The sequence below is a fragment of the Dysidea avara genome, chromosome 2 (genome assembly GCF_963678975.1).
Source record: "Dysidea avara chromosome 2, odDysAvar1.4, whole genome shotgun sequence".
NCBI classification, from domain to species: domain Eukaryota; kingdom Metazoa; phylum Porifera; class Demospongiae; order Dictyoceratida; family Dysideidae; genus Dysidea; species Dysidea avara.
Genome location: NC_089273.1, coordinates 10,635,491 through 10,658,670, shown reverse-complemented (window position 1 = coordinate 10,658,670; position 23,180 = coordinate 10,635,491). Strand labels below are relative to the sequence as shown.

General features: G+C 36.9%; 1 protein-coding gene and 1 long non-coding RNA gene across 5 annotated transcripts; both read right to left on the bottom strand.

Moving 5' to 3' along the window:
- Positions 1-1,777: 1,777 nt before the first annotated feature.
- LOC136246586 (uncharacterized) lies at positions 1,778-14,493 on the bottom strand. Its single transcript, XM_066038080.1, has 5 exons — positions 14,286-14,493; positions 9,040-9,095; positions 4,877-5,079; positions 2,808-2,951; positions 1,778-2,032 (listed from the first exon to the last, which is right to left on the bottom strand). The coding sequence occupies exons 2-5, from the start codon at positions 9,092-9,094 to the stop codon at positions 1,901-1,903; spliced, it is 534 nt and encodes a 177-aa protein (XP_065894152.1). The 5' UTR covers position 9,095; positions 14,286-14,493; the 3' UTR covers positions 1,778-1,900.
- A 2,800-nt stretch (positions 14,494-17,293) lies between these two features.
- On the bottom strand, positions 17,294-18,622 carry LOC136246585 (uncharacterized). 4 transcript variants are annotated; one of them, XR_010696657.1, is made up of 5 exons: positions 18,275-18,620; positions 17,917-18,231; positions 17,725-17,852; positions 17,587-17,674; positions 17,294-17,528 (listed from the first exon to the last, which is right to left on the bottom strand). It is a non-coding gene; the product is annotated as an uncharacterized lncRNA (long non-coding RNA). The 4 variants fall into 4 exon arrangements; XR_010696655.1 differs by having other exon boundaries at positions 17,725-17,855; positions 18,275-18,618; XR_010696656.1 differs by having other exon boundaries at positions 17,587-17,852; positions 18,275-18,622.
- Positions 18,623-23,180: the final 4,558 nt, after the last annotated feature.

Genomic DNA, 23,180 nt, shown 5'->3' with positions numbered 1-23,180 from the left:
AATTGTTTGTAAAATGACAAGGAAGCTTCTTAATTAATATTCAAAAATATCTGTAGTAGTCTTATTAAAGTCTCCAATTATAAGCTATTCTTTTTTTCCCACCATATGTATATTATGCAATGAAATGGAATACAGCTAATTGTGTAGCTCGAGAGCAAATTCTGCTGAGCTGTATCAACTGTTAAAATTGGCCCAAAGCTCTAAATCAATAATATTCTAGTAATTCTTCAACTACGTATCATAACACCTAGCTAGTAGCTACTTTTATATGTACTTTAAGTGTAACCAAAGCTGGGATTCTGTTCCAGTGGTAATTATAAGAACAGTGTTATCAATAGTTGATAGTGTTAGCTGATTCCCAACTTATTACAGAACAACAAACAGCTGTTACCGCAAGCTGGTAGTGACTTTAGTTAGTATTACAGATGTTAGTGGTTGTTGTGTTGCTCCATGTTCCTGTAACACTCCTCAGTTAAGTGATAAAGTGTGTGGAGCTGAATCAGATGGAAGAACTTATCATAGTGAATGTTATATGCTATTCACAACAGTAACTGTGCTTGTGTACTAGTGAATGATGATGAATCCTGCAGCTGTAATATATTGTCACATTGTAAGGGATGTTATGAATTTCTTAGTCACAGCAAAAACATCCATATCATTAGCACAAAAACAGTTTTGCAGAATGCTTAATATGTGACCAGATTTGCGAAAAGGGGTCCGGTCTTCCACACACATCTGATTCTATGGATTTGGAGGACCACATACAAACACATACAAACAAACACATACAAATACACATTTGTCAAAGCACATACAAACCTCAAAGTTTTTTCATCAATTAACCTATGTTGGTTCTCACTACAGTCCAAATTTCAAGGCAATAGCTTATCGTGATCTGAAGTTATGATCCGTCAAATCTGGTATATTGCATGTGTGTGGAAAACCCGTTTTTGCAAACCCAGTCACATAATTATGTGCTCTATGCAAGACACATTATTCAAACACAAAGTCCAGGAACAAGCAAACATTGCCAAACAAAAGTAAATATACATCAAGTTTTGTACCTTCTATTGCAATTGGCTTCTGATTGATGCGAGGATATTTAATTTTATTCCGTTATAATAACTTTAATTGACCAAGCATGGCACAATACCTTCAGTCTTGCTATTATTTATTAACTAGTTACTAACTGTGCAAACTATTTAATGATCACATTGAACATCTGCAGATGTATATCTGAACAAGACATCTGCAGATGTATATTCTGTACTTCTGTACAAGAGTGAGACAAATAATGCAATGAATTAATAAAAGATCAAACAGATACTCTAATAGAGCATTCAGCTCTAATAAAACAGTCAGGTGTATGTAATGAATAATCAGGTGCCTGCCAGCATTGGGTTAGGCTAACTTTCTGGCCTGAAACAATGCTTGATCTTGATAGGATCTTGATCTTGATCAAGACAAGTGGCCTTATTTTGATAGATCATAAATAGGCATCACTTTTTTATTATTACAACGATAATTTTTTAAAACTAAATTATCTCCAAACTCTATTTAAGAATGACAGTGATTGTCTATGTATTATATCTTCAATATAATTGTTCCTTAATGTCATGATGAAATATGTTGAATGTACTTGTAGCTACCACTAACTATACAGTGGAACTTGTTGTAATCGGGACACTTTGAAAACGAAGACACCTGCACAATCTGGGCACTTGGTAATGGTCCCAAACTAAATCAGGATACCGTACCTTGTTCCCCAATACACAGGTTTCACTGTAGTAAGCATATTTAACATTATACCAACACTGCATAGTATGCCATAGTTTAAGCAGCATTACAAAGTACAAATTCTACAACGCTGGATCATATTACAGTGTAGTTATCAGTCAAGTTAGTCACTGTTAGGAGTTGAAATGTACCAAATTGATAAAGCGATTCCAACAACAAAACTAATAATGATTAATATAATAGCTACCACTATTGATGGACGTGGATCTTTACCATTAGCTGCCAAGTGATAAACCTGTACAAATTATATAGAGACCACAATATAATTATACAAATTTTATGTAAATATGCATTACTCTGTATGTGGGTGAGTTACATTTATTGATCGTGAATTATGGATGCAATAAAAATCACATTTAAAATCAGCTATTAGCACCAAAAATAATGGCATTAATTTTGTAAATCAAACTGATATCTCAACTACATGAATTACAGTTATTGTGGAGTACAAAAATTGTGAATTGGACCTCTTTTAATTTAATGCTGGAATTATCTGATTCTGGATGTAAAAGTTCATATGTGACCGGATTTGACAAAACCAGGCTTCCACACACATCCAATTTAATGACTTTGAAGGAACATAACTCATTGTAGATGTATACAATCAGTTTCATATTTGGACCTGCTGTTTCTTAATTGTATGAAAGGAACGTGTGAAAATTCCAGGGCAATAGCATGTTGGGTGATCAAGTTACAGTAGGTTAAAGGCAAAGAATTGAATGTGTGTGGAAGCCTGGTTTTGTCAAATCCAGTCACATATTCTGTTAGAATGATTTCTTAGCTAATGTGCAATTTGAATGAAAATTTGAATAAATCTCTGTCTGGGTAGCTATAAACCTTAACACTTCTGTTAAGATAATAAGCGAGGGATCCAGTTTATAACAACACATTGCACATAAATATGCATGTTAGTCATAGAACTATTTTCCTTATAAAACAGAAAAGGTGTTGTCTTCAATAATACTAACATGTACTGTGCGTGCACATATAACATTTGTGTTCCCACTTACCGAACAAGTTGCTATGCAGGCACACAATGCAGTAGGCCAGAAGAAGCAGCATGCCACTGCAGAGCAAATAAAGAGCACACTTAGTGCTATAGTATACTCCTGCCCAGGACGTGAAACATTGTTCTGATACACCACACCAGCTGGCTATAAAATAGAGACAACATGTTAAGAATACTAACTTAGTTACGTTACATAAAATGCAGCAAGTAGGCAATTGTGTACGCTAATCAGTGATGCACTGATACCAATACTAGCATTGGTACAGCCCTATTTTGGTAATATCAGACTTGTATTGCTAAAGCTACTGTATAAATGCCCAACACTAACTGATACTGTAAATGACATAATTTAATTACTTTTCAAGATGGTGGCATCAATAGCACATCGAACGGAGTTGAGCAAGAGCTGATCTAAGCCATGAATTCTTTGAAAGAAGCCAGTTACTATTATTAATGGTACAGTGGAAATGGTAATAAGCCACAAAAACATAGACATTCAATATTTTAAATAATATTTAATTTTAATTTTGGTGAAGTGAAATGAACATGTGCCACTTAGCACATACAATCACACCACTCAGTGTACATGGAAAACTGTGGGCTACACCTAGTTTTGTGGTTATGCTTACATTTATATTGCAAGTGTACATGTTCTGTCAATTACCTGTAAATGGTAAACTATAACTGAATTGCTTTGTATCAGATGGAGTCATCAGCTATTCACATGTCGTTGATCAGTCATTTTGACTGTGAGATTTACAGTGCATTTTTGCTCAATTCATTTGTGACTTCTTATAATTAGGGACCCGCCGATTATGCTGGCATAATTTTGAGCATAATAGGTACCTAAAAGCATTGAGTATAATGCCAGCATAATAGGTTAAATATTTGTACGATGGTGTAAACTCTTGCTGAAAAAATGACAATTGCAAAATAAGATCGATATACTCTAATAGAGCAGTCAGTAACTCTAATAGAACAATCATCAAACTGACTGTTCTATTAGAGTATATCGATCTTGTCTCTTACATACAGGCATGCAGCAAGAATTTATTATTTGTGTTCCAGCCACTCATTTCTTTCTTTCTATATAGTGTTAAACTAGTAGCAAAGCATATGAACTAAGGCATGAACATTGAGCATAATCGAGCATAATAGGTAAATATTGAGCATTAATTTAAGCATAATAGGTGAATTTTTGAGCAGTGCAGCATAGCATAATAGGTAAAATTATGAGCATAATCGGCGGGTCCCTACTTATAATTGTTTTCTTTTCACTCTATAAAAGTTAGTGTGTGTCAAAAGCTAAGCCACAACATAGCAGTCCTATCACTTGTGACAAAGCACATCTTCATTCAACAACACAATCAATTTTCAGAAAGCCTTTACATGGGAATTGTCAAGGTTTTATTGGTTAATTAATACATTCAACAACCAGCTAATTTTCTGATCAGTGATGTAATTCTAAAATACATTTTAAACAGTATTTATTTATATAGTACAGCATAATATATTATTTCTATTCTATCTGTTATATTTCATTTCTGATCTTTATACCGTATTTTGGATTATACCATAGTTTGGATTATATTCATGTAATATTGAGAGTGAAAATGTTCTTTGAGAATGAGTCAGCGAGTTAATCCTTTGTTATAAAAGATAAATGCATTTAGGATGGTTGTCCAATATTAAAGCGATTGAATTTTTAAATGGATAATATTGAAATACTAGTATCACCCACGTGCAACTATTCCTTATACACTGTACGTCATGGTAGAGGATGGAAAACTGAAAATTTGGCTTAAACTACATAAAAGTATCCATAAATACATCATCATGTACACACTGCATCATTAATATTTTTGAATAGCGTCAATATGTGAGCATTTTGAATATCTCTCCTTTTGAACTACTGTATACACTAAATGTTTTAATGATACTGCCAATTAATAATACATTAAGGCAAGTTAATGTTGCGTGATGTGTTGTATGTACTTTACAATTACATGTTAGACTGATTTCCAGCATTTTTAGTTATGTAGAAAGCTGTCAATGTAGCCAACAGCTTACCTGGGTCACTACAACTGTCACATTATGCTGACCACCACCATCAGTCATTGGACGTAGTTCTGTTTGAGGATAAAGATAACTATTTGTGGAGTTTGTTATTGGAACATCATTAACAACGGCATGATATTCAGGTGGTGATTCACTCTGGTCACCAACTGCTGTTGATGTTTTATCAGTAGCATTAAGGGAGTCAGTAGAACCATCTATACATAGGAATAGTGTATCAAATGATTGTAAAACCTTATACAAATACACATAAAAAATTTGGAATTTCCTGTGTGTACGTACTTGTTTGTTAACTATATTATGGCTGGTGAACCCACACATTCCGCATCTGAAATGGTGCCACATGCCCCAGCTATATCAATTATCGTCTGAAAAGTGGAGTATCTATTACACTTTGTTGTCAGCTATGTTCAACCCGTTACACAGCATTATGAATCAAGAACTGTTCGTAAAGCACCTCTGCAATCGAAGTAGCCACTATGAAAAATACGTACAATTTCTGTTACAAAGGGAAGCCATCATGTGGTACCACCAAACTGACACTTTTTGCTGTCAGCAAAGAAGAATCAGACACAAAGGAGGATACTGGTAAGACTATAAAGAATGCATCATATGTACTGAGGTATGCCAAAAGGCACCTTTCAAGCTGAAGCGATGTCAAACAGTGAAAAAGTCAAGCATGTATATAGCTTTTATATATAAATTAGCTGTTATCAACTTAAGCTTGTCTGAAAGCATTGGTCAGTCAGTCAGGAAATCAGTTAGTAGAAAGTTCCGTTAAATAATATATATATTTAAATATTCTGTAGTAACTTGTTGAAAGCATTTCAGGTCAATCTGAAAGCTTGTTTGGGCTTAGTTTTACCTAACCAAAACTGCCTCATCGTTGTAAGGGAAAATTGAGGCTGGTTTTGGAAGATGTTATTTCGTGGGCCATGCCTACTCCTTTGTGGTCCCTACTATACAGTACTATTTTACTGTATGATAATTTGTGACTGAATTTTGGAAAATCACCCATACAGGCACATTTGACACCTAAAATATTAATGATCAAATCACAAACTTTATAGTGCAAATCTAATTTTGTTGATAGTTTTAAGCCATTATAAATACCTTAAATTTCAAAAAAATTCTTGAAATATTTTCAAAACTGTGCCCTGCTCTTATCAACATCCCGCTAACCACAATTGTCATGTGCACCTATATGGGTAATTTTCCAAAATTCAGTCATATTTGTGACTGGCCCTGAGAAAACAGGGCATGTGGGCACAAAAAGTTTCTTTGTGACATTTTTCTTTTGATATTGTGGTATTGCCAACTTAATCTTTAATGACCCCCTTTTAAAATTTATTTATTAAGGCTTTACAGCACAAGTACTGAAGATGACCCCTGGTCCTACATTCTATGTTTGAAGAGAAAAATTCAAGATTGGACCTGTGCAGCCTTGAACCTGCAGCCATCTGATTATGTTAAATCACTCACAGGAGTCTGCCAGGCGATCAGGATATTATCTCCTTGTCAATTTTATGTATATGTATGCATAGGAACTCTAGAGAGTGACTTCACAGCCATTATTTCATAAAAATGTCTATATCATAATTCATTTCTTTTCATAGCATAATCACATGGTGATTTAGTTTGCCATACAATAGTCTCAATAGTAGGAGTGCAATTAATCCCTAATCGCATGGCCTTGTTTCTGTAATTGCACTGTAAAGAGAGCTGAACAATAGAAGCCTTTTAAGTGCAACAAGAATGTGTTATAACGAATAGGCAATCAATAAGCTGACAATTGAAGCCTTTCAATTGCAACATATGTAGACATTTTGAGAGCCAATCAAAATTGCTGACATGTGAAGCCTTTTAAGTGCAACAACAAATGATGTAATACAAAGAAGAATGATGCAATCACCTGGTAGAAGTTAATGGCCACATAGAACTGGATAGATGTGTACTACAAACCCATGAAGGGTGGTCACTATATGATTATTAGGCAACCACACATATTTTTGTGCAATTATAGAATAATTGTACTCGTAACAGCCAAATTTGCACTCAAATGTGTGTGGTTATCTAAACTGGCATAGCTAAGGTGGGTACTGGTAGGGTACAGGTCCAACCAATCAGTTCCAGTGCCCTACCAATTCAGGTATACTCACCGTACGTAGCTATCCTACAGCTATGTAACTAACAATAATTATTATACAAACAAAACATACGTACAGTTAGTGTCCTACTAGAGATGACAAATTTTAACTGCAAAATGCCACCAAATTGAATCCCAGCATGTAATTTTAAAAATTTTCCTAGGGGACATTCCCCCAGATCCCACTAGCTACAGCATGCTTGCTGCAGCCTGTATATATGCATACAATGGTGCCAAACCAACCCTTCTGGGCTAGCTATGCCACTGATTATCTATACAAACAATTGTTATTCATAAAATTATACAAAAGCAAATTAAAAAAAATTGCCAGAAAGAATAATAATATTAGAATATTTTTGAGCATAATAGGCTAAAGCCTAATCAGTTCTACATTACATATCAAGAAGTGTGTCATGCTGCCAAGTACAATGAAACATTTTAAACAGGCTGTAGGACCAGTGTTGTACAGACCTTCAGCACTTGTGCTGTAAAGCCTGAATAGACAAACAAAAGTGTGGATGTGCAATAGATAAGAATGTATGTTACAGGAACCAAGAAAACACCGTTTTAATGCATCCATAGCTCAATAGTTTCTGAATGAACTTTAACCATTGTTGCTATGGAAATTCCCTCAGATCAGGGTACCTCCTGTTTAAATTTAAACTGAGCATCACTGAGATATGCACTTTCAAATTGTTCTAACTTTTTCTTATCCTCTTTTCGTACCACTTACTGTAACTCATGTGTGCTTTAGTCAATTTACTTCAAATTTGGAGGGCTATCAGAGTGTAATGCAGCACATTTACAGGAACCGTAAAGGTACAGTATGAACCCTGCAGTATAATGAAACTTAAAGTACTAATACAATTTGCACTACAGTTGCTCTGTTTGTCTGGAAGCACTTCTTGAAGCTACAGCTTGTTGTTTGAAGAAGCCTTTACTACATCTATGTCACTTGAAGTAGTCACCACATGATGTATGCTTTAAGACAATTGTACATCACATGGATACTTTTTCAAGACCAAATGGATTGCAAATAGTAATAATATTGAAATCCGTTTGGCGATAATTTAACTATGCATTTTATGGGTAAAGGTCTACAGCATAAGAGATATCATAATTATACAGATGAAATTTTGATTACAATTTTATTGCTACAAGGAGGTTGTCCTCTTTTAGAGGTAAAATTGCATTGGTAAAGGTCTATAGGGACCATAAGTCCCCAATTAAGAGGTTAAATGTATGTAGAGTGTCCTTTACAGGCAGAGTCCTGCAAGGGTGGTTCCACGGAGCACAGAACATTCATTTTTACAATAAACTGTTCTACTATTATCAAGAACCATTATATGGGCTCTGCTCATTAGTGCTATGAACCTGCAGAGTTTACTAAAACCAGTTATTGGAAGGTGAATAATTGGATATTGACCAGTTATTGTCTGATTGTAAATTTGCAGACATTATGCTACTAAACATGCCTGTTGGAAGCCTTAGGGTGGTACCACAATGGCAATCAACATCCTGTCTTACAATAACAGCTATTAAAATCACATGTTTACACATGCTTTGAGGTTATGTTATGATGTTAACACTTGTCAACAGGGGTAATTTATGGTTTACCAAGAGGGTGGGAAAAACCAGTTTAAAGGCTTCTTAGCCAATAATCGGCTTGACCTAGACAATACTGGTTAATAACCAGTTTTTCCATACTGGTTCGCAACACTACTGCTCATATGGGCTCCAGTATGGGTCATCCAAAATGACAGCCACAAGTCCACAAGCTTCCTTTGAATTTACAGGAAGGGTATTAACATACTTTGACTTCCATACAGTAACTTTCAAGGGGCTACTCAAAGTCACCACCTCCTAAAGTGTTAACTCACTCAATCAGCACTTATATCATAAGCGTGAATTTACTACAATATCCAGAAAGACTTGTGGCTGTCATTTTTGATGGCCCATACTGGAGTTAGACACTCTCTCTTTTATTATTTACTCTTGTTATTCTCCATACTTTGATCATTGTCATTATCTGATAACAATGGAACTTTATCTTCAAGATCTGCCATCCTGAAATTAAACAAACACAATTATACATACATACGTCTACCAAAAAATGTATATACCTAGTCAGTTCATGTTCACCTGAGCCCCTACTAATATATAAAAAGGTACAGTACGTTTGAATCCCTAGAATTATCTATACTAAATTTGGTGATCATCTAATGTATGGGGTATTTTTATAGCCTCATAACTTAACCGTATCAAAGCACTAGCTTTTTGATACAGTTTTGGCATTAAAAAGTGCTTCACAGTACTACTACAGTAATCACTTGCTTGCAAGAGTTGTTAACAAGAAACAAGAACTCAAGTGAATGTGAACTGACTATAAATATATGTAAGGAATTTCTTGGTAGTAAATTATATACATAATATTCATGTACTGATACTGTAATAGTAAAAGTTGTTAGTAGCATTCACACATGCAACAAACTGAAAAGATGTAGAAAACATTGATCATTGTAATGTCACAGAAAAACTATTGCTCCAGAAAATGACATAAAACAAGGCCATAAGAGATGGAGGTCATCCTTGCAGCAATTACAGGCTAAATACGTACGTTGAACAGTACGGCCCTAATAACTCAACTGCCAGAGGAACAAAGACAATTTTGGATTGCAAAAACTCATCATGATAAATGTCCTTATCTTATCCTACTCAGCCAGTTTAACAGCATCTACACCAGCTGAGACAGTGGACCGACCCAACAAAGATTCTTACAATGTGCAACATACCATGAAATCAGGCCTCCCATGTTTAGGCAGGAGTCTATTATGCTTTTTAAGCTTCCAATTGTCTTTTCAGAATGAATCCTGATCTTGTTCCATTTAGCAGCAGCAGCAGCAATAAAGAAATGGCACCATGTGCCCCAGCTATCCATTAAGTGAAGTATTCATTACGCTTCGTTGTCAGCTATGTTCAACCTGTTACACAGCATTACGAATCAACAACTGGTCGAAAAGCACATCTGCAATCAAAGTAGCCACTGTGAAACGTGACGAAGAGAAGCCATCATGTGCTACCGCCAAATCGACACTTCGCTGTCAGCAAAGATGAATGGGACACAAAGGAGGATACTGGTAAACCCATGAAGAATGCAGTGTACCCACTCCATCATTGTACGCACTGCGGTATCCCAAAAGGCACCTCTAGGGCTGAAGTAACGTTGAATAGTGAAAAAATCAAGCCCATAGCCTTAGCCGTTATCGAGTTACACTTGTCTGAAGGCATCAATCAGTTATTCAGTTAGTCAGTCAATCAGTTAGTCAGTGTGTAGTATGGTACCAGCCTGAAATTTGGTCACCATATACTCCTAACATAGTACTATTCCTGAATGTAATTTTACAACAATAGGTTAAACACATGATGAGTTATAACTCATCAAACATGGAAATTTAGAAAGGCTGTGAGACCCCTTTTCGCAAATACATTCACACAAAATTATGGAGTTTGTCCTCATAGTGATCATGGTGTTTTATTGGATATGTTACACCTACAGTAAGTAAGTTTTGCGTTGCTTTAAAACCTTTTAAAGCCTTTTAATGTATGCTGATTCTGAATACTTTGAAAACATACTGTCAAATGGAAGGTATTCATTCACTGGTGTTTACTTTAAAGTGTGTTATTACTTTGCTCATGTTAGTGATTTTCAGCTACACAATAATTTATGATGGTTGTGTCGCCAACTAAAAAGTACAACCAAGGCTATTTCATCATAACAATGCCATAATGGAAACTACAACTCCACTTTAGTAAATTGTTGCATCATTGTGACACTTCCACTGTAGTTGTTTACCTTTAACTTTTAATTAGCCATTTTCCTATGGGCATATACACCATTATCTTAAAAAGTGTGCAGTAGGTGAAACATACGTATTTGCTCACCACGAAGCATGCAAAGATCACTGAGATTCAATAAACCCTGAAGTTACTTTATTGCATGTACAAACTTGCAGCTAGAAATAACTGCAGTTTCAAGACAGTCCAGGTTTCCAGATGGCTTCCTAGTTCAATTAGACAATGGCATTCCAAAGAGTATAACACACAGATTTTGACAAACAAATTGCATACTTTGTGGCATGGATTGCTAACAAAATGGATAGTTATAAAAACCAGAATCAAAACAGGAAACAAAACGAAATGAAACGAAATCAACCTACAGTCTAGTGGAGGACAATCACTACATTATACACAGTTACACTATAATATATGCACGCACTGCCTGTTTATGCATCAAGCAAGACTCCAGGTGGTCTGCACGGCGCTTATTGATTAGAGATATCAAATGCCTGCTTCTATCCGAAGGGTCTGGCTTGGGGTCTGGGGACTCTACAATAGAGAAGTTCTGTGCTTGGGTAGGTGAGTGTTGGTTGTCCCTTAACCACTTTCATAAGAGGTGTGCCATAATATCCACAGATGGCTTCATCCCTCTCTTAAAGGCATGGCTTCAGACTCGTCAACCCACTGCAGCCAATCATTACCATATTAAAACGGTTTGTAATAATCAAGTAGTTATTCCTATTCACTCCTCTTATGAAAGTGGTCAAGGGACAATCAACGCTCACCTACCCAAGCACAGAACTTCTCTATTGTAGAGTCCCCAGACCCTTCGGATAGGAGCAGGTGTTTGATATCTCTAATTGATAAGCGCCGTGCAGAGAAATCTGCCACCTGGAATATTGCTTTATGCATAAACAGGTAGTGATTATAGTGTAACTGTGCACAATATAGTGACTGTCCTCCACTAGACTGTAGGCTGATTTCGTTTTGTTTTGTTCCCCGTTTTGATTCCAGTTTTTTATAACTATCCTAAAAAAAATTCCAGATACAGGCCATTGCCTGCTTAATGCATTGCCTGCTTAATGCATTGCTAGGATTCTTCAGCAGATAACAACTGAAAGGAATGATGCAATAATCACCTTGGCTCCTCACATTGGTTATAAGTTATAGTTATATCCCGGTACGAGGGTGATATCATTGTTATTACACGAGTCCGAGGCGGAGCCGAGGACGAATGTAATAACAATGATATCATCTGAGTATACGGGATATAACTGTTTTATATCCCAGTGCGCGGGAGTGCGCAGAAGTTTACGGATAATAAATTAAGTTCCGGTTTGAGTTCCTGTCACTGTGCTCAAGATTTCGTCCGAATTGTGTGGAGATTCTACTTCGTAGCTACAAGAGAGACCTTACATACTGCCTACAAACTGTAGCGAAGGGCGGTGTTATGAAGCAGCGGTTCCAGGTACGATTTGCCTTCGTCAGAAATTGGTATGGTGGTGTCGCGTGGTGTGCAAGAGAAAAATAAAGACCAACAAGTGGCTACCATAGTCCAAGATAGAACGATGAAGCTAGAGGAAGTTAGTTCTTCACCATAGTGATCGTTGGGAGTGATTGCTGGAGCGAAAATCGTCACGTACTATTCTTGACATTTGTTAAACTATCGTATTGGTAACTTGTAGTGTTATTGTGTAAAGGATTAACAGTTTTCTTGTAAGATTTAAGTAGTCTTAAATGCTGTATTGGTGTGTTTTGTATCAATATTTCCTTATTTGGCTCTTTGTTCCATTGGTAAACAATGCCATTCGCGGTTATTATGATGTCACGAAAGAGACTGAGTGGCTCCGCAACAGGGTGATAAGTTAGTTATCACTGGGTGATAACTAATATATCGTACAGTAGCAGCGCCGCTCTGTCTAGCTGTATGGTAGTTATAACCCAGCGCGGCGCTTTGATACTCCCACGCACTGGGGTTTAATTTATTATATCCTCTTCTTCAGTGGATAAATAACTGCAAAAAATGATGTAATAATCACCTTGGCTTTCTGGTTTTCCTCCTAGGTGATTATTGCATCATTCAATCCCTCAGGGTTGTTTATCCACTAAGGAATCCTAGCACTGTATGTCTTACCTATACTTGTGCCATTTTTACTTTAAAATGTATGAGGAGCCCCACAGAACCTTTTTTCAGTTCTAAAGTACTGTGCATGCTAAATTCCAACCCAACGACTATTATTTCTGAGATCAGCATTATCTGTTGAGCATATAAAAAGTCCAAAATTATATAATCGAGTTGGAATGCCTAAGTTAATTTGTATAAAAACAGTTTCAAGAGTTTTCTTACCATTTACTATTTTAATTCAAAATGAAGTGAAAAAAGCTAGGAGCTTTTCTAGCTATGGACATTGTGCTTGACTGATATAATATAATAATATTATTAATATACGTGTAAGTATTAATATAATATTACCCTGGCCAGCTAAATGTTGTGCAAGTACTGAAAGTATTTCATGTGAGCTGCAGAATAAATCCTGTACAAAAAGTAGACGAAGGAGCTCAATGGTGCTTGGTACATATTTTAGTTCTACTTAATTGGCTGTTTGTCATGGTGTAAATCATGATTGGAAAAAGACTGCTGTTATGGAGAAATTAGACTTACAATGATGGCAGTCATGACTTTCACATCAACAGTAACAGTGGTCATCAATGAATTACAATACAATCGTTGGTTGTACAATCTATAGGTACTTTCAACAGGTAATATGACATTTAATATATTTTTTAGTGCTTCACACGTGGTCTTGTCCTCCCCCCACGATCGTATTGGGATATCTTGGTGTCTGGAGGATTGCTACTACTGTCTGTCCATGGTGGATGATTGATTCATATGCCAGTTGCAGTAGGGAAAGGTCCCAAGGTGAAACTGAATATGAGTGGTAGGAGAGGCATAGGTGTAAAACTGACTATCACGAAATAGCTATGGGGAAAATTTCCAACAAACAGTCAGAGTTAGTATTACCTCAACATAGTCTGTGCGCGAATGTACAGTTAATACTGTAGCTGGGCGGTAGGGTTTTTTTCAGCTCTTCTATAGTCTAGGTATTTAGTATCCCGTCACAGTTTCACTTTAGGATACTTTAGCTACTGAAAACTTTTCACTTTGTAGGTTCTAGGGTAGTGGTAAACACCTCGTACAGGCATAAATGTTCGTCCCTAACTTTAAGTTCATAAATAAAATTAACAGCTAGAAGTATATCTAGCTATTGCCTTTATTAATGGTCTAGAAGTTAAACATTTCGCATCATCCCGAAAGAACAAAGAAGTTGCCAAAAGCGAAACGGAGAAACTTGTGGATGATTAAGTTTCCCACCATAGCTTATCTTAAACTGATAGCTAAAACTGTGTGTCAAAACTCACCTTTAACAATTCTAATTCACCACTGAGATTAATAGCAGGACTGCTAGCTAGTTCATGTACGTCTACTAAAAACCTCGCTTGATTGCTGAATCGAACCGGAGCTCAGTATTGGTTAACGCCAATCATAGCATTATACGGCTTGGCTACGTTGTCGCATCAGCTTCTCGTTGCTCCGCTCAACGATTGCGTGCCTTAGGGGGGCGCCCCATCAGCCATAGGGCACTTGACCTTGTACTATCAGAGGGTCGGGTGCCTTCCCCCTAATTATTTAAATTGCTCCCTTCAATCTCAGTCCAATTTTTGTCTAACACTTCAACATCTAGTGCTAGGGGTGGTGGCAAGGGGTACTGGTTACCCCAGGAAAAAAAAAAATTATACGCATAATTTGATTTTTCCAGTTGGGGTTTTTATTATTTATTATTATTAGGCCGCTCCAAATAAATTCTCTGTTTCCCGTCCACCGCCCGCATCTGGTTACTGCCAGCTCTAAATATTCCATTATTCCGTATTCTTCCATTATTCCGTATTCTTCCATTATTTTCCGGTTATTCTTGCATACTGATAGGCTCAGTAAAGCCATCTTGAAACAGCGTCAGCTCACGTTTCAACAGTGCTATCAAGTCAGCACAAACTTCACGTTTATGTTGTTTTTGCAACTTACAAAGGAAGGAACAAGCTTAAGCATGCTTTTATGCAGCCTTTTTGGCTGTGCCAGGCAAATAATGGCTTGAAAAGCTAGCCAATCTTATAATGAAATAATGAAAATGAACCGCCCGCCCGCATGCAAATATGCCTGAGCCCAGGACGGGAAACAGAGTGGCCTTATTATTAGCACTTTACAGTGACCAGCACTGAATGGTTGAAACCCACCTCAAGTTGATTTACCTCATTGACAAAGAACTTTCAATTTGAAACCCAAACTCTGGCCACAATGGCCTTTGGGACTTTTAATTTAGGTAATAGAATGTAATAAAAAATAATAATAATATTATTGAGCATAGATGCGTACTTGTGTTGTTATTTGATCAGTAATGTGACTCTACAGTTTGAAAGTGTTATGACCGATTAGACTGCAACGGTTAGGCTACTACAATGAGATAACTTGTTTCTCATCAACCGCCCGCACCAACATTTTCTTTTGCCCATACAAACTCATTATTGTATGAGATTGCAGCATGCCTTTTTTGAGTGTCGTGGTAGTGGGTTGATCACTAGAAAAGCACTGTTTCCATGGAAAACTGTAATAGATATACAGACACCATTTAATAGTTTTATTTCTTATTTATTTTTGACTTCTGTGTTGATTAGAGTGCTTTCTGGAGCACCAACAACCACCAAGGCAGTGGCATAGCTACCATTGAGGCAATCGAGGCAGCTGCCTGGGTAAAAATTGCTCAACAATTCAGGTGAGCAGCCTGAGTTTTGAGTGGCACCCCTAATTTTCTGCTCTAATACTAAGACAGCATTACTGTACCACACATAGTAGAATCTATATGGCTGCAATACTAAGCAGGGCCGCCTGGGCCAGAGCCCACGGTGACAAAGTCCGCATTGGCTGGACCACTTTTAGCAGTCATTGTAATGTACTCTAATAGAGCATTCACTACAGATATAGCTACAGTTTTCATTACACTGCTTGGTTTAGATCATTTACGTTATTTTTTTAACCAGGCGCGCGCCCACAGCCGGCCTTGTTACTGAAATTGTTTTCGTAAAAGTGTGTGTGTGTGTGTACCTATCTACCTATCTATGTTTGTCCGTACGCACCCACGTGAGCAAAATCGTTTAATGATGGTAAAAGCAGCTTTTACGTAAGAAGTAAAAGTGAAATGAAGTCTGTATTAAACTTCTGCCTTCTGCACAGGTGAACTTTGCTCTGAGGTGGTTTCTTTTCGGCGGACTGAAATACGGTTGTGGTGACTTTCCTCAGACTACCTTCCCCTTGAGGTTTTCAGGCATTTAGCACAACGGTGCAGGCCTCGTACAGTACGGGGCGTATCCCTTACGTACGCGAACGAAAATGAAGAGCAACTTTGAGGCTTTGTCGAGAGAATTTGTGGGAAAAAAACACGTTAGTCAAGCTATAAAACAGTTTAGAAGGTAATATGTTGGTAAAAGCGGTTTGTTTAACTAACGCTTCCTTACTAAGCTGTGCATAGCAACGTAATTGAACGAACTACGAATATTTCATGAATTACGAAATACGAAAATTAGCTAATAATATTATTGCACAACCCAAAACTACCCTATTGTAAAGTAGTAATCCATAGTTGGTTAATTCATAGTAGCATATACTGTCTATAGTTAATTCCAGATGAGTTAGCTAGCTGCATGGCGCCTGGTTTTTAGAAGTAGCACAACATCAACTTGTTTCAATTGTTCCAATGAGTCAACTGCATGGCAGTGTATTGAGCTACTGAATTAATCACATCATGCATTAGCAGTTACAATCAAAAAAATAGCTTCCACATGCCATTTCAAAACATATATTTTCAAAAATTTCCTTGAGGGAGCATGCCCTCATACTCCTAGTTTCATATGCAGCTGAATATCACATGAAAGAAATGATCTCCGGCTTAAATATCACATCAGATCAATAAAAGTATAGTGTGCATTACTATGACCTCATTTGTTGCAGTCCATGGATGGCCTGATCTCTAAAAATATCTCCAGAGTAAGTCAGCTTTTTGTGCTGAGTGAAATTAAACTGGGCGAAACGTTCCATGTCCGCTTGTAGGTAATGAGTATAAAATGGCCATGAAATTTGTCATTTCAGCCACATTTCATACTTAGAACATTAGTAGATTTCAGTAAAGTTTCATACAGAGGATAGAGAAAGATTTACTGCATCTAGAATGGTGCTGGAAATGAGGCAGTGAAGAAATGTACATTTTAACACTGTGAAATGCATACAGGATGTAAAAAATCCTGTAGCTGAAATCAACATTTTCTATATTGTGCATCTGCTTTATACTGCACTAGTAATATAGCTAGCAATGTCTCGCTTCTGTGTTGTATTTACTACCCACAATACGTATTTCATTAATAAGTAAAAAAGCACATCATTTGTAAATTTTCAGTTCACAAATTGAAGTTCTTGACACCCTCAGGATTTTTTTTTCTGAGGGATGTTACATCACTAAAATTATTGTAGATTGGCTCTTTTATTTCTGTCCGTTGAGTGCAGCTTTCTTCTCCTAATCTGTTTCATCACCAGTTATATATAGTTCTTATAGGTAGCATCTGTAAAAATGTTGTTACAATAAAAATATTGCTATGGCAATTTTTTTCTGTGACAAACCTTGAATTAATGTATACTATTCCTTGTACAGTGTCATTCATAGCTTTCACAAGATCCAGCCATGATCACAGGTTTCTCTACTGCCTAACTTCAATAGACCACAAAATACTGATTTCCAAGAACTATAGCAGAACTTACTATGTGATTTCACCTACAGTACTACCACAAGACATCTTCATCAGCAGTCCAAGTTTTGAAAGCATCAGTAACTACTTTGTAACTTCCTTTGACAACTTTACGTAGCTAGGTGATGTTGATGGCAGATCCTACTGCCATGCAATGATAGATAACAAATTAATAATGAATCATGAATTAGCTACATCTTCTTACCTCACAATTGCTACAAATGCAGCTCTTCCTATATGTATTTCTGCAAAGTTCCCTATGTCAGGGTAGCTTGCACTTGCAGTCATCTATAAAGTAGACTTAACCAATTCACTGTGAGGTAGTTGTACTATAGAGATGATGAGTGCTTGTGAAATGCACCCAGTTGTCTCTCGACCCAGGGGGTGTTATCCTCTACTCCTTTTGCCAGCAAGCAACATGCGATTTTGTAGCTGCCAAATGCGTGTAGCACTGTAGCTAGCTACTGTAGCAAAGGTATACAATTGTGGCGTCGCCGGAAAAGGATGGAAGAGGCGATATCTATGAACGATCATAAATGCTGTGACAGTCTTTATAGCTATACCTGCAGGTAAGTCTGCCATGGAGCACAAGCACTGTTCTAGTTCTGGATGACAACAAGCTGCATCATTGCTAGAGCTTCGTTATTAACTGCGACTAGAACAATCGGAAGAAACATGCAGCGAAGGTGATTGTGTGCAATCTGTGCATGCATGCATGCTGTTGGTATATATATATATATATACGAGCATGATAGAGCAGTGACCTCATCCATGCGCAGCCATATAGCTAGTGCGGTGGATGCACTGTGGCTAATTAGATTGTCCACACTGATTAGTAAAAATATTCATGTACTTGAATGCATTCCTGTCAACTTCTTAGTCAGCCTTAGCCCACACTAACAGAACAAAGCCCAACACACACACACACACACACACACACATACAAACACACACACACAAAAGACAATACCTTCAGCTACCACTTGCCTACCTGACTGCATCTGTGTGCTAGCTACTCATGTAGGCTGGTGCTAAGAGTCATCGTAAGCATAATGAAGGCAGGACTAGTATACAGTATCTCATGTGAATGTATGGGCATGGCAGCCCAATTAAGTATCACCTGTACCTTCACCCACTACATATGTTACATATATCAGAGCCATGGATGGTCTGCCTCCCCAGTTGTCACTAGGTTGCCACTTAACACCTGGGTAACTGTACTGGGCATCAAACCTGGCTGAAACCTTTCAATTACCAAACTCATCTCTCTCTCTCTCTCTCTCTCTCTCTCTCTCTCTCTCTCTTGCACACACACACACACACACACACACACACACACACACACACACACACACACACACACACACACACACACAAACACACACACACACACACACGCACGCACACACACACACACACACACTAGCTACTACACAACATTAAATTTTTCCATGCATCAAAGCACTGATTGTGCCTACCAAAGGTAATGGATTTGATAGTGACAGACTGTTAGCAGCTACAGAATTTTTTTGAGATTTATAATGTCCATGCTTGCATGCATGCATGAGTCAAAAGCAAAGTATAAATCCTTTCAAACTATTGGCACACAGACTAACAGCTGTTCCTTCAAGCCATTAAAATGAATATAACCATTAACACTAATGAAATAATGTGCTGTGGTGGATTCCCAGTATGCAAATTCATAGAATTTTTTGCACTACACATCACTGCCTGCTTCGAAGAGCTTTTGCTCAATATGCTTCACACATCACTGTGGAGATTATTGTGAACACTTGGCACTTTTAAGTTAGTTTTAATATAGAAAAAGCTAGCTACCACCATTAGCAGGACACATGTGCATAGATGAATTGCATTCCATCTTAAGAGCCTCTGTGATTGAAACTTACTTTGCTACATGCTAATGCATGTTCCTGACATGTAGATATGTATTATAGTGCACACAATAGTTGCTAACAGGTGACTAGAAATTCATTTACAACAGAACAAAGTAATGTTATAGTTTAATATGTATTCAACCAAAAGCATTTAAAACTAGGGCTACCAAAAAAGTCACCATTTAAGAAAGGTCCCTATTTAACAACTGGGTAAACCGGAGCAATGTGAGTAACCTTTCTTGCTCAAGGAAGCAGCAACAGCAACTTAGCATCAACCCTGGCTGAAACCTTACAATTACCGAACTTTGATTGTGCCTACTAAAATTCATGCATTTGATAGTGACAGTCTGACAGACCGTTAGCAGCTATAGAAGTTTTTTTGTGATTCAAAATGTCTATAGACCATGCTTACATGAATGAATAGCAAAGTATATAAGTCCCTTCCAAGCATTGGTGACACAAACACACTAACAGCTGTTACTTCAAGCCACTAAATGGATATAACCACTAATGAAATAACGTTAACATGCTGTGGTGGATGCCCAGTATGGAAATTCATAGAGTAGATTACTAAGCTACACTTCACTGCCTGCTTTTAAGAGCAATGTGTTTCACATATTGCTGTGAAAAAATTGTGAACACTTGACACTTTAAACACATAAAGCTGCAGCTACCACGATGCAGGATCAGGTAACATAGTTAAGCAGGACACATGTACATAGATGGATTGCATTCCATCTTATGAGCCTCTGAGATTAAACTCTTACCTTGCTGACATGATAGAATTTTGTTCACACGTTGCTGCTAAGAGGTGACCAGAAACTCATTTACAACAGAACAAAGAAATGGGCAGGTAGCTATAGTTTATGTATTTAACCAAAAGATCTACCAAAACATTTGAATATAGTTATGTGTAATTCTTCAACTCTATGAATATGACCAATTAGCTGCCACCACCCTTCTCACTCAATCAAGACATGCAGTTTCTTAGCAAATAGCTAATTTTAGGAGAACTTTATTCCTCATGCAAGTCCTTGCACATTACTAGCTACTAGTTACATGTGAATGATGATCACATCTAGTTGGTCTCATAATGTTATTAAGGCATACAGGTCTCCAAATCTGTATAGTAAATCTGTGAACTAAAAAAAATTTATGTGATACTAGCTATAGACCACCATATGAGAGTGCTGTAATCCAAACATTTTGTTTTCTTACAACATCATAATTCTTGCATGGATAGAAGCCATTTAACTGTAAACCAACATTGCAATTAATAAACCATCTAAGTGTCATTAGTGTTTTTTTCCTGCAATAAAATTCTACCAATAACCTCTTGTACCAAGAGTCCATACTATAAGACCTCTTTATTATGAACTATTGATAGTACACATATACAATCAAAAATCAGTAATTTATTGTTATACATTACATACACTTGTCAGAAAATGCCCAGTGGCAGTGACACAAAGACTAACACCTGTTGGTTTGACAACCATCCACTACAGGATTGCAGGAAAGACTATACCACAGTTGGCTGTGGTGCCTCAACAGAGACTAGGGGAGGTCACAACATTATAGTATACTGTGTTGACGTCATCCATGACTGACCAAAGAGTTGAGATTAGCCATATTGTATATTGTCAATGTAGACTTGCGTGCATCATGTATCAGGTAATGTAGATGCAGCTAATGCACACAGAAACTAGCTATATTTAAAATGATGTGATATCATCATAGCTAAGTTGATAGCTTGCTTCAGTTATAAAATTAATGTAAAGCAACATTACAATAATATGTCACCTGAGCGATAACCGGGAATGCTAGGATGGCATCAACTTAGTCACTGCACTGTAGCTATGTTACACATAATCACCCACATAACTGTAAAGGCATATATTCCCATTCCTTATATATACACTAGGGGAAATTTTTATGGTGTACATGTATAATATTCATAGCCACTTACATTTCCTTTATTATTATATTCATGAAATGCACTATTTCTTTTTTATCTCCTGGCAACCAAGTGCAGGTTATTTTATTGTAGTAATCAGTACCTTTCCACAAATCCAGGTATATCATTGTAGTATACATTAAAGTACATAGCATGAAGATGGTGAACCGCTGAAACAGTAAGTAAAGCCATCGCTAGATATTTACTAAAATAAACACTTTGTCACAACGCCATACTCCCCAGCTATCTGTCACTATTCATGACAAATTCTAACATCCATATTGTACAAAGACACAAAGTGTAACACACAATTAAGGCCATAAATTCATGTAATATTTACCTTGGCATACAGTGCATAACTATCCGTGTGTTGACTGTTTACATTGTCATGTTGAAAGCCCTAAAGGGTTGAGTATCATCACTGTATGCCATGGCTTCTTTTTTCTGTAGCAAGGTAAGTCACTGAGAAATATGGTGTAGTTGATTTAGATACAATTCTGGCATCACATAAAGTTAATTTTAAAAGTAAAATAGAGCTTCCTTAGTATAACAATTCATATACCACTAAAAAGTTATTGCAGCAGCATAATATGGGTTACAGTGTTACACATTGTTGTAGAGACACTCTGTTATATGATGTTGAAAGCCTATGTTGTGTTGAGAACCAGGTTTTGGCTCAGTATTACACTGAGCTAAACACAAGAAACCTGCAGTATCCATTTGATCTGTTTACAGCTGCATTTTCACTAGTCATGAATGTGGTGAAAATCTCAATACTGATTTTATCTACATTTCTTGTAAATGTTAAAACAATTTACTGCAATGTGACACTAACAGGAAATTGTACAGAAAATGTTCAAAAACATTTCCTGCATGATAACTCAAATAGGAAATTCTAAAGGTAATCATTAAAAAAATTTCCTACGTGCTGACACAAGCAGGACATCTAACTTTTTGTGCAGTGTAAACTAGTCTAATAATTGAAGCATGGTATACTGTAAGCTGGATGGAGCATTACTTATGACATGTAGAAAAATGCTCAGAGTCTTCTGAAACATCAACCAGTTAATTAAGCTTGAAAGTGTTTGTGAATCAGTTGAGTCAGACCCTCTCAATTAGGTCAATAATTATATAAACTTTGCCTCGATAAAACTTTTTTCCTGGCTATGCCACTGCTTGGTACAAAACTGCTTTCAAGGAACCTTTCTTAACTTACAATCTGAGCTTACAAAAAAGTACCCAGAGCTTGTTAACTTATTATAGTAAGAGTCCAAATTGTTATGACAAACTCCATGCAGGCAGCTATTTATCCCACTATCACTACTGGACAATATATCCATGCTATTACCATGGAATTCCCATGGTCCCCTTGAAATATCCATGAAAGTTGCAGCCGGTATATTTCATGGGTAATGAAATAACTATGAAATGTATGGAGCAAAATAATGTACCAATGAAAAGCCCATGAATGAGTGAGTTTTCATGGGTTTGTATACCATGAAAAACCTGTGAAATCACACCAATGAAACTCCTATTTCATAGGCTTTCCACACATTTTTCATCGGTGTGATTTCACAGGTTTTTCACGGTATACAAACCCATGAAAACTCACTCGTT